The 13,336-nt window shown below is 43.8% G+C and overlaps 1 protein-coding gene and 1 long non-coding RNA gene across 2 annotated transcripts in view; one reads left to right on the top strand and one right to left on the bottom strand.

Annotated features, from left to right (window-relative positions):
• Positions 1 to 13,336, bottom strand: part of LOC119401665 (uncharacterized) — a 53,912-nt gene that overhangs the window by 16,996 nt on the left and 23,580 nt on the right. The window lies entirely within an intron of this gene.
• The window catches only part of LOC119401663 (gastric triacylglycerol lipase), a 33,136-nt gene continuing 22,569 nt past the window's right edge, over positions 2,770 to 13,336 (top strand). The window contains exon 1 of the mRNA XM_037668580.2: positions 2,770 to 3,024. Coding sequence (XP_037524508.1) covers positions 2,890 to 3,024 — 135 coding nt within the window. The 5' untranslated portion in view covers positions 2,770 to 2,889. The remainder of the gene's footprint in view (positions 3,025 to 13,336) is intronic.

Below are 13,336 nucleotides of genomic sequence, written 5' to 3'. Positions count from 1 at the left end.
GCGCCCGTTCGCTTTCACGCACACCTAGACATACGACGCGCGGCGCGATCTTATAGGTTTAGACTTTATACGGAACATGACGGCGACACCGACGGCGACGGCATAAATGCGCTTGGAGTGTCCATATAATTGCAATCGAAATAAAAAATAATAAAAACCCGCCTCCAAAACCTGCCCCCTGCCCACGCCCACCAAAAAAAAAAAAGACCTTTATCGCACACATTTCAAGAACGTTAACACATACGTTTTAATACCACACAGTTGTGGCAGTTACACGGGCATTTTTGACAAAATTTGCTTCCTCTCATTAATAAGCGCAATGCGCACACTTTTCACAGGAATGACAACCCCGTCAGCTCGAAGCGCTATCTATCTATCTATCTATCTATCTATCTATCTATCTATCTATCTATCTATCTATCTATCTATCTATCTATCTATCTATCTATCTATCTATCTATCTATCTATCTATCTATCTATCTATCTATCTATCTATCTATCTATCTATCTATCTATCTATCTATCTATCAGTCCAAAGGAGCCGCGTGAACTCCAGTATTTCTTTCTTCAAAGGTGAAATGCTCTTTTTACAAGTAGGCCCTAATGCTGCCGTTTCTCTTCTTCGCGTTCGTGAAAAGGAAGCAGATGAAAGACAGCACTGTGTTGCGCGGCAGTGAAAACAGAAGATGAACGGGAGCCTTTTGTAACCGTGGCTCTCGCACGTAGTCACAGCCGCAGATAGACGACGCCCCTCTCGCGGATCGAGTAGCGGACGAAAGTGCCTTGTGGTCAAGCTGAACCCACAGAGACGTTCACTGCATGAGAGAGACAGAGAGGAAAGGGTCAGAAGCGGTGGAGTATGTATGGGCGGCGGACAACCGTTCAGGTCTCGGCGGGTTATTTGCCCGTACGTACGCGTCGCGGTTTTCTATACAAGCGCGGTTCCGCCCGGTGCACACACAGCGAAGCCACGCGTTTCATCGTCGTTCCCTTTCTTTTGCTCGTGATGCTTCGACTAGCCCGCAGCTGACTGCCATCGAAGCTTCCTTATCACCGATATAAGAACACGTGTGTTCGTGGTATGGGTGAGCTCATCGTGCCAGAGGTGTTACTGCGGCGCACCTTGAGGTAGGTGCGTTGATCGTTTATCTAAAAATGATCGACGCGTGTGCTTTGAATATGCTTAAGATTGCTACATTACTTCGGCTAAAGATGGACCTGTGATACGCTTTGCTTGACTTGTCCGGGAGGTAGCGAGTGAAGCACTTTTCGGTCGTATGAGTGAAAGCGAAGTGTATCAGGATCTACAGATAAAGATGACTTAGAAAGAGGGCCGCTTATAAACGGGTCCACCAAAGTACTGATTTCTACCGTGTATACCAACATCAGCAGATGTTACAGACATAAACGGCCCCTGGTAACGGATCAAGCTCTTGACGACAGGTCCATGTCGGAACAATCAGCACTAAATGCAGACACGGACTGTTGTCGCACCGGAAATCAATTAAGGCCTCATTGAACTTTTTTCGTGGCCGTGGCCCGTTGGATACGTTATAGTACTCCCGTTCCACACTTTCTTCTTTTGTTTGTTAGTTACCGCGCGCCGCTCTTCTTTCCATCTTTCTTTGCCCTCCCTCCTCCCTAGTGTAGGGTAGCAAACCGGATGTTATAATTTTGGTTGAACTTCCTGTATTTCACTCTTTTGAATCTCTAACTTTCTCTGAGAGTGAATCCAGATTATTACGCTTCTGTAGAAGAGGCACTGCTCTCGGCTGAACCTATGTGAGATGTACAAAGAAGAGATTAAAAAAATCTTCTAAGGAGCTCTTCAGGGGCTACTGAAGATTTTGAGAACGACCGGCTGAGTGATGCAAATTTGTGAGCTGCCAAGAACCACATCCGGGACGCTCGCGCACGCTGGCGAAACTTCATGGAAAGTTATGAAATCAAAACAGGTCTGGGAAGTGTGTAGACTCAAAAGTCCAAGAGTATTTCTTAACAGTCAAATAAGAGAAGAAAAAGCCCGAGGCAGCGCTTTCGAAAACAGAAGTCTAACATTACTAAAAATAAATAAAGAAAGTGAGAGATTTCAACGCTATTTAAATTTATGGTCTATACACAGCGAAACGTGTTTTGAGTGCCTCGGGAAAAAACAAGCCGTAACTTTCATTCTGACTTCGCACTGAACCGTTAGTCGACGCTTACAATTTGTTTCCTTTTTAGACCAAGACGGACGCCCTTTCAAGGTTTCTGAACGCGGCAAAGTGCCATTTACGTTCTGAAACTCGCGAAAAGCACCCCACCTCCGCCAAAGAGCCTTAGAACTTTCGTTCCGAAACGTATCAGCAAGCCAGCTCGTTATAATAGGGGACAGTGGCCGTCTTGCTCTTGAAGCCACGTGGTCTGCCGCCCACAGCCAGTGCTACACCTTGGCGAGCTCCTTCTTTCCTCTCGCCCATCATTCTTCCATGATGACGTCACGGTTGGCTGGTCATCTCTTTTCCCCTCTCTCTCGGAGACTCTCTCATTCACCTAAGGCTGGACGCTAATTGACCTTGGCTATATTCCTTTATCGTTTTTACCGAAGGCGCTTTTTGTGCGGTGGCTCGCACGTCATAGAGACGCCGGTTAACCTACACTCCTCCTAGCCACTGCCGTGGAACTTTGGTGTCCTCCTCGCTCGCGCAACCAGCGTTGCCACCAGCCGAGGAGAAAGTGACGCTTTAGTTTCTGCTTTTGTCTTTCAATCTCTGGCACCGTTTTCGTTCACTCGCTGACGCTCTCCTTGTGTTTTCTATTCCACGCCACGCTACCAGTCGCGTCGAACGAGTATATGTGTGAGTCGCGCCGTCGTAGTCGACAGTGACTTGTGAGCAGTGTCGACGAAGATGGTGTCACCGAGTACGGCCATATCTCGGCTCATCCCGAGCCTCCTGCTTGGGACCGTGAGAACGGCTCTGGACTTTCCTGCCGAGATGGCAAATTTTTACACCGGAGGGGACCCGGACCAATGCAGCGGAATTGTGAGTAAATATGTCATTCCTTCTTGCATGACATCCGAGAAATGCCGTAGTATATTGCACGAAATTTGACCAGTTTCGGAAAGGTGCAAGCGAGTACTTGAACGTTTATGTAGTTTCCAGAAACAACGTGCGAGGAGTTCTAATTTGATGTACAATAGGAACATGCACGAAGAGATTATAGAGAAAATCTACTTAACAAAATACATGGAATATACTTTAAGAAAGGGAATTTAAGGGCTCGTTTTAACGAGCACCAACAGACAATCAGGCCAAGAAAAGTGTGGTAGACGTTATTTGTAGTAATTATGATTATAACTACTACAAATAACATCCACATTACATTTGTAGTAATTATGATTATAATTACTACAAATAACGTCCTATATGCTTTCCTTGGCTTGATTGTCTGTTGGTGCCCATTAATGAAATATACGCGAAATACATAAAACCTACTATAATAATTCCTTTAGGAATATCATTTTTAGGAAAGAACTGTAATATACGAAAATGTTAACACGGTATTTCTTACACTGTCGAATGAACCTTGCAAACATTTTTCGCCCAAGGTGCACTTGTTGGCCTCTTTGGATAACTTTTGCACCACGCGGCACTATGTATTCGTCGCTTTAGAAATTCTGTTGTCTCGACAGGCACTTCCGGTCATGCTTCAGACACTATCAGAAAGCATACATATGCTTGTCACAAGTCACGCGTTGAGTATTCAATGCTCGCGACATTGCCTTTACAATTTTGCTTGAAGTTCAGAATGTACAGCATAACTAGGGTTTCTGTTCTTCAATGCAACCGGGGACAGCTTCGACAGTTTCGATATGTGTGCATGTGAGGTTCGTCTAGGGGTATTGTGACAGCTTGTTGTTTTCAAAAGACACCTTACGCGAACTTTTTCGTCGTCTTCCAATGTGAATCGGGCAGACAAAATTGGTGTCAACTTTTGCGAAATCTAACAACAAAAATGCGTTTATACCACTTCCATTGGTATTCGCATGCATGAGACATTTCATCGAGGACAACTATCGCACATAATCGCCGCTGAGTTATTATTAAAAAGGACCGAAATTAATGTGGATAATAGATTATCTTGATTTGGCAGACTAAAGCGTATATGAACCAATCAGCAAAATTTGGGAGACCAGAAATTCGAGGAAAATAACTAATGGCAAGTGATAAGAGCTATAACAACAATACCTGGTATCAAGGTGCAGAGTACGATGGCATGGGTGAGGTTAAGGTCAATCAGCAGCAGTTAACAAGGTTCTCTTTCCTGAGCGCAAACACTAAAGCGAGTCCACGTTTCGAGTACATACGGGATACGATTTGTATACATCGTGCTATCTCTGTCGATCGGCGTCACCACCCTACCGAGCATTCCATTCGGTCGTAAATATGACCCCGTTGCTAGATACGCACTTCCGCGCACAAGCATCCTGATTTGCAATGTCGATTGCTATTTCTGACGGTGATGCAATGGCATATTTCGACATGTCTACCGGGTAGCTAGCTGCACACGCCGATACGTACACGGTCGCTTACATAAATGTGGCCCGCATGAATTCACCGAAACCGCCCTCCTCGTGGCAGCATCGTGTACAGCACCCGTATATTATACAGCGTGTTCCGTTCTGTTTGCCCCGGAAAAGGCTTCCGTCGGTGTAGGCGACCCCGAGCTTTGGAAGTGTGTCAGCCCGCTGTCCCTGAAGCCCTCGCATTGAACATGGTGGGTGGGTTACGGAAAACGGAAGCGCTTTTAGAACATTTTAATTTGAGGCGGGCGAATGAGCTTGCGCATGAGTGAAGGTGAAAGAGCTGTGTTATTTGTGCGGGTATGAATGAAAGGAGGGGAATGGATCACGAGACCCGTTTGTTTTGTTGTCAGACACACAGCCATATGGCGCCAACAGATCATGAAGCCGAGGAAAGCATAGACAGAGTTACTTGTAGTTTTTATGCGAAGGGCAGTCTGATGGGCTCACATAACATTAAGAGACAGGAAGATAACAGACTGGATTAGAAAAGAAAGAAGGGTAGCCGGCACCCTATAGCTGGCATTAAGAGGAACCAATGGACCTGCGCCGGCCACATGATGCGAAGGTCAAGTCACCGTTGGTGGTTTAGAGGGACGAAATGAATACCAAGGGACGTGACACGTAGACGAGGGCGGCTAAGGGTTAGATAGAGTGACGAAATCAAAGAGATTTGCAGGCATAATTAGAATTGGTTCGCACAAGATAGGGAAAATAGGAGATAATTGGGAGATGCCTTCGTACTGCAGTGGAGATAATAAAAAAAATTAAGGCGGCTTCGCACCAGTGGTGCCAAGTCTGAAGGAAGGGCGGAGCAGGGCGGCCTTCTTTGTTTCTCTTTATTTTTTCTCTTTCTTTCTTCATCTCTTTCTTTCCCTCTGTTTTTCTATGTCTTTTTTTTGTTGACTTATATTTCTTTCTCTCTCTCTATACACTTCTTTATCTTTCTTGCTCTCTCATCTTTCTTTCTCTTTCTCTCTCTCTATTTCTTGTCTCCTCCTTCTTTCTATTTCTCCTTTTGTCTATACCTTTCTGTCAATTTATTTGATTCTATCCCTTTCTGTCTTTTTTTATCTTTATGTTTTCCTTCCATTAATTCCTCTCTATTTCTTTCTTTCTCTTTCGAATCCAGCCTCGTGAAGAAATGCTTTTCGCAAAGAATTTCACTCTATCTCTTTCTTTCTATGTCTTTCTTTCTCTCTCTCTCTCTGTACTGGTTCTCTCACCCATCAGTTATCAAATCTGACGCCGGACAAATCGGCGCACGTGTTCCAGTAGCGAAGCAGAAGATGAAGAAGAGGACGAAGATATCGCGAGCCGGTTCATGATGATGACAAGTACCTGTCGACGCGAAACGGCACAACGAAAAGCTTGACAGCTCCGCCGTAATATGTTGAAAATGATGATGATTAATCACGGCATCAACGGAAATCGAATTAAACTGGACAAAAAAAAACAACTCGCTACCGATGGAATCTGAACTCACAGCCTTCGCGCTACGTTTGTGGTGCTCTACCAACCGAGCTACGGCGGCGGTCGTTTTGGCGCCCACTACCGGTCATTTGTGCATCTATCCAGTATATGGTTAGCCATATATCTAACCAGTATATGGTTAGCCAGTATATGATTAGCCAGTATATGGTTATCCAGTATATGGTTGCACCTCAGTGCGTGTGCTTGGCACGGGAGAGACACTGAAGCTAGTAAATTTCTAATTTGACGATGGAAGCCAAACCTGCACGAAGATTGCTACCGTTAGCTGGCGGACTATGAGTTTGCAAAATCCTTGCTGCAGTCCTGGCACAAGACCCAACTGGAAACCTTCAAAGTAACCTGCATTTAGCATTCCTATGTCTTGCACCGAATTCTTCCGAATAAAACTGAATATAAGAACAAAACCGGTCACAAGTCAGTGCCGGAGAAAAGAAAACAATTCGTAGACAAATCACTAAAAGAAACAGGAAAGGCTGTTGGAGCTATCCAAGACTGTATCAAAGTATAGACCTGACATGCATATGCTGGAATCTCGATGATGTGCGCAGATTGTTTACCTTAGCTTTTGTTCGACGAGTTTATCACTCGATCTTATGAATCAATAAATCATGGTCAAGTGTGTTGTAGTTCACCACCGGTGTTAGGTGTTTTATGACAAATTATGAATGATTTGTAGAAGTGTATCTGAAACGGTTGCGTGCAAAGACCACTCCTAAATATATGACTTCGTGAACACGAAGTTCTCAAAGTTCTGCTAGCCCAGGTGAACTCAGGTTTATACCTGAAATAATCAATCAATATATGTATGAATGAATTGTAACAGGCTTCTTATAGAGAACAAACGAATGATTCAGTCATAACCAGTCAATGAGCATTTATATTAGACCACGCGCAACCTGATTCTACATTTATGCATATTTAGGTACCGGTCCGTGGCTGAAGGAATGACATGATTGTTGTGTTCGTTCTGCATTTCTTAAGGCGAATGCGGATGCACTTTGCGATAGCGAGCTCCATGCGAGCTGAACGTTGAATATCCCGCGACTCGGCCATGAACTAAGTGTTGCGGTCAGGAAGTAAACATATAGAATCACGCGCACGCGCGTAGGAAAGTAGCGCATGAGGATAAAACGTGCGGCAAAATAAAGATCACGCATTAGGCATTAAGATAACGCGATTACGTACAGGAGGACGCAGAGGATGAAGTAGGACGAAAACAAGAAAGCACTCTCGTAACTTCTTAGGCAATCAATGCGCGATCAATAATTTCTATTGATGTTCGACTGGAAAGGAGAAAGCTAACTGATGAACTACAACGTGAAATCTTGTGAGCGATATGGGAAATTAATGGTGGTCTTCATTTTCATGAGATACATGATAGAAGAAGCTTAGAATAACAGAGAGCTGAGCTAGTTGGTAACTATTCATTCTAAAAATACAGGGCGTGCAAACACGGACACAAGAAAAAGTCAGTACATCACAAACGCCGACTAACAACTAAAGAGACGCACAACGGCGGAAAAGAAAGAACTTATCTGCGCATGCCCATGCAACAGGCGAACCTATCAATCCGGCACGCGTGGCGGTCTACGTGGAAGATAACTGTTAAGGACGTTGATTTCTTTCTTTCTTTCTTTCTTTCTTTCTTTCTTTCTTTCTTTCTTTCTTTCTTTCTTTCTTTCTTTCTTTCTTTCTTTCTTTCTTTCTTTCTTTCTTTCTTTCTTTCTTTCTTTCTTTCTTTCTTTCTTTCTTTCTTTCTTTCTTTCTTGTGTTCGTGTTTGGACGCCCTTTCTTTTTAAATGAATAGGAGAAGGTTGGGATGCATCTAAGGAAATATGTTTACACGGACTTGACGGTAGTGACTGTCGAGGAAATAAATAAACGAAAGTATAAAGACACAAACGAATAAATAAGCTAGCGAGCAATCAAGCAAGCAACCAAGCAAGCAGGTTAACCGAAGCAGAGTTACATCCACTAATAAATAGCTCTTCAAGAGATGAAATGGATGAACCTGCCTACTTGGGTATCTGTTATTCTCCTATTTTGCATATTTATAAATTGTTATGGATACAATCAGGTTATCACTGTGATAAAGATATTACAGGAAGGAGTTTCCCACGATTCTCGATTTATAATAGGCCATACTCAGAAAGCTTTCCACACGTAAGTTAGCTTTTCTATTTTCCCGGACGCGTTCGCTAATAATACATCCAGTATTGGGATTGGCTATTATTTTTTTTTAGAGAACGATTCAAGCCCACGCTTTCAGCATATACACGTCCAACTATTCTCAGTAGTTCTTCGTTCCTTATTTTTTCAAACAATGGAAGCGCACGCTTTCTGTAAATAAATTTCTTACTTTTCTGGGTAGTTCGTTTCTCATTTTTGACGCTGTTGCTTGTCTCGGAGAATAAAAAAATAGCACGGAATTCAACCAGAGTGTAAGAAAAATACCATTAGTATTTTTCTTACACCATGAATTCAACTAACTAATCGTTCTCGAACCATCCAGTTAACTGGTACGTATTGGCTATACTAGGAACTTAAGTGGAATCACATTTGTATATCTACCCGCCGCCTTAGCTTGGTGGCCAATCTGTCGCGCTGGTAAGCTAGAGGACGCGGGTTCGATTGCAGGCCACAATGGCCACACTTCGGTGGCGGCGAAGTGCAAAAGGAGAGCCTTGTAGATAGATTTAGGTGCGCGTTAAAGGGCCCTGCACCACCCCGTCTTCAAAGACGAGGGAGTGGTTTCTTTCTCGTCTTCGCTACCTTTCCTAGAGGCTATATTTCCTCCTCGCCACTTATTTCTTAAAAGCACGTGTATATGTAATGCCAGCACTAAGCGTTGAGCCTATCAGGATTTCGCGTTGCTGGTTATACGCTGTTATCTCGGGCTGCGCAGTCGAAAACACAAAAAATAAAGTGAAATCAGTTGATCGCGCACGATAGTCATGCGAGGCAAGGAAGAACGGGTGGGCGGCTGCATGGCAAAGCAGTGTAGGACACAATTCACAACTGATATTTCGCGTATATGGACCAATCGAGAGTATGTACCCTAATGACGTCACGCGAATTGCTGTTCTTGCTTCACGAAGTGCGCCAGAAAGACGAGAAACGCCAGGAGAGAACAACGCGCTCGTTTTTCTTTTTTTTTTGTATATTCAGAGGCTGGGGGAGGGGGGGGTGGTTTAAAAAACCTTATGTAGTCAAAGTTAAGCCGGAATGCTCCAGCTGCGGCATCCCTCGTAATGAAATCCTAGTTTTGGCGAGTAAAACCCCGAAATTAATCTTTTTCTTGACCACTGCTGTAGCAGTTCAGACGCTGGGCCGCAAGGGCAGGTTACTAGTCAGAAGCCAAGTGCGCCTTAAGCGAATTTCACGTTATTACACAGCCCCTTGCGCCGCGACAGGAACGTGCCCTTCATCGATGCACGGGCAGCAAGACAAACCAGTTTACGGTTAAAGGTGATCTTCGGTTACGCGTAACTCTTGGAAGGGTGAATGCGTAAGTGTTTCGTTACGAAAGGTCTGACGCTGCCAGGCAGGACTATGGTTTTCACGGAGCGCGTTTTCCCGCATACGAATGCACGCGACAGCAGCGAGATATCCTACAAAAGAAAGTTCCGAATGACGTCAATATTGAAACGTACAATGAAGCGTGTTTTAAATCATGCAATGCAACGCATCTGCATCCATAATAGCGGTGGGAAGTTCTGCGCCTCAGGCAACTTGGGTCTCGCTTCGTGTGATGCCCTCAGTACACTGATACCTATTGAAGTGCAACGCTCATGAATTTTACGTCCTTAGTTTCATATGGGCTATAGGCAATGCTGTAAAGAACAGGAGCTCTGCAATAATTTTGTACATGAGGGTTTCTTTGTAGTACACGAATGCCTCACCACAGGAATTGTCGTAGGGTTCCTTTGTGGTATACGAATGTCGCACCACACATATATTACCTCATTCAGTCTAGTGGTTATGGCGCTCAACTGGTGACCCGAAGGTCGCGGGACATTAACGGCGAAAGATAAACTTCTACATTTTTTAAGATGGAAGGCCTCGTCGCCGTGCCCAACATGACATGACATGACATGACATGACATGACATGACATGACATGACATGACATAACATAACATAACATAACATAACATAACATAACATAACATAACATAACATAACATAACATAACATAACATAACAACGTAACAAAATACACACACACACACACACACACATTAAGTAACGCAAGTTTCCTTCGTGCTGCGGCAGAATAAAGTACGCACGTTGGCCATGACACATTAGGCTCTGTTTTTATTTGTACAAGGAATGACTTCTCACAGTAAATTGAAACGAAAAAAAGGAAGTCACGGATACTTCCTTGAGCAGTATGCATTACAAAGATGCATTTTCTTCCCAGCGCTTAATGAAGACTAGCAGGCATAATAGCTTTACCCCTTCGGCTGCCACCTGTGGACTTATTTCCTTCTAAGATCCGTGAGGTGATCTTTGGCATTCCCTTTACTTTGGGGTTTCTCTTGACAACGCATCTTACAGCACTGTGCGCGTTGCAGTGCTAATTGCTACTGTTTGTAAGGCATCGCACACGAATGTCAGTCTGCCTCGAGAGTCGCCCATCACCCATTCTCTGACACACATCGTGGTGTGGAGATCGTAGATGCATATTATCGTAGTGGCTACGCACACTGTCACAAGTCACGCGAGAGGTATTTTCCTGGAAAGAGGCATGCGGATATTTCATTGATAGAGAGGTCACAGTAATCGCAGTCTATGTGTCTTCTTCGGTGTCGTGTCGGCTGGCGGCTGTGATAAAGAAGGTCTTCAGCACTCGGCTCCCATAAAGCCCTGTTGTGACGTTTCCGCTGACAGCTGGAGGCGTACGATCAAGAGGTTTCAGACTTAGACGCGCTCACAAAACTGAACACGTGAACGCAGACACGCACGCACAGTAGCAAACGCGCCAGTCTGTACACACACACACACACACACACACACACACACACACACACACACACACACACACACACACACACACACACACACACACACACACACACACACACACACACACACACACACACACACACACACACACACACACACACACACACACACACACACACACACACACACATAGCGTGAGGTACGCAGTGAGTAGCACTGCGTACCTCACGCTACTGAAGCATTTTTGAGTAGTTGTAGCAGTAATAGACTATTGAAAGCTAGTATGAGTAAATCTTGTTGCAAGAGAAGGGGCCTTCAAATTTGTAAGAGACACTGGTGTCATCAAAATGCATTAGTTTGTTTATTTATTTATTTGATTTATTTATTCAAGATTCTTTATAGCGCCCAATAGGGCATGAGTAGAGGGCACAAGAAGAAAGCAATATATAAGGTGAGAATGCATCAATAAGTACAGATGAATGAATGAAAAAAGAAAGACTACAAAGGAAAAAAATGAGCAAAAGAAAATAACGGGCCAAATATTGCGAACAGAGAAGGGTGATTCCACGTAAGATCGAACAAACGATGGCTGGTCGACCTCTCAAATTTATTTCAAAATTTTATATATTATTGCCTGATGAGTGGAAAGAAGAGATCCGCAATTTATTTTGCCGCCAAAAATTTTTTCGAACCACAGGAAATCAATAATGACGAAGAGGTGGAGTGGAGCGCTCATCCGCTCTGCTGTTTTGGCCAACTTTCGTTATGAATTGCACAAAATATATTAAAGTTAGGTAGCTGAAATTTATTTACCTAAATATATGCATGTTTTTGCTTCTGCTCAGGTATTTTTAGTTTTTATGTGTAGTGTAGATGTTTTTATAAAAAACCTCAAAAATGGCCCAATCGGCAAAATTTTCTTTAATTTGAAGGTCTTTATCTCAAAAAAGCCTTGTAGCAGAGGTACGAAAATTCCGCATTACGTTCTTCGCATGCGTATCTACCAAACTGCCAAATCTTGTATTTATATAACTTTTCAGTAAAGAGATATAACCGGGCTAATTTCAAGAAAACACCGAACAATGAAAACTTCTGACGACAATTAAAAAAAAACCCCGTTTTTTAAATTTCTTAAACTTTGTCCACTTATTCTCCTCCACATCAGCTTTCACAATCATTAAAAACATGTTGCATAATGTCGTTGCACTAATAGTTACGGCCCCTCCAATGAGACCCTTAGGCAAGGATGGGCAATTCCGACTTCTTGCCCAGCAAGTGTATAAAATGCAGGCAGGATTGAATTTCTTTTTATTAAAAGGTCAGCAGGTACCTAAAAAGGTGTCGCCGGCACTGAAGACGTTAATTTTGAAATTATTTGGTCACTGCAGCGGCCACGAGCGCGGAGCTACCGAGTAGGCGCGCGCGCACCCGAGATGCTCGTTGTAAGAGACGGCGCAGTGAGAGCTCGTTCTCGCGTCCTCAGACCGATTGAGTTCGAAACAGCAACACCTCTCAGGTGACTTGAACGCACGTGCACCGGTAGTCGCAGTGATCTGGTTAATTGCGTCGATTTCTTTTTCAGGGGGCATAAGAATGTCATCGTTAAACTGTGCGTTCCGTGAAGATCTTTCATTGCAGTGGTAGCAAAAGCACGCGTAGCACAAGTAGTCCGTCTCACTGACAGTCACTGATCTTTCGGGCGTTAAACGTTCCTTCAAAGCATTTATGTCTAGGTCGGTAACTCTGCGAAATTTTGGCTACTTTGCAATAATTAAAGGAGTACTGACACGATTTTGAGACATCGCAAAAGGGACATTTTTTGCTTCGTTGGTATGCAGTGTCCACGCTGTCCACACACTGGAGTCGGAGAACACGTATAAAATATTTTAATTTGACTTTGAAGTTTTCGTCGCTGAGCATTTGCAAGCCAGGCACACTGCAAGGACATTACCCGACAAGTCAAGACAGTTCCTCCGAGTTCGCGAGTTCTGCGTCCTGCATGCAGCCTAAATCGTAGAAATCACTGTGAGGGTCACTGGACGACAATTCACTCATCGTTGTCTATTGCACCACGACCAGATGACGGATTTCTCGCTAGTACGTCGCGAATTTCTGTATCTCCGTGACGTCACACTGCTATGAAACGACGCTGAGAAGCCACCCCCTCGATATCGAAACCGAAAGTGTCTTTTTAAGATGGCGCTAATTAAAATATATAGGATGCATTCCCAGGCACCACAATAGTCGTTTTACGTTTCTCGACACCAGTATTTTTATTTAGAGCAACAATCCGAAATTTTTTAAAATTCG

Source organism: Rhipicephalus sanguineus, chromosome 8 (assembly GCF_013339695.2).
Source record: "Rhipicephalus sanguineus isolate Rsan-2018 chromosome 8, BIME_Rsan_1.4, whole genome shotgun sequence".
NCBI lineage: Eukaryota > Metazoa > Arthropoda > Arachnida > Ixodida > Ixodidae > Rhipicephalus > Rhipicephalus sanguineus.
This window is presented reverse-complemented; position numbering and strand designations above follow the sequence as displayed.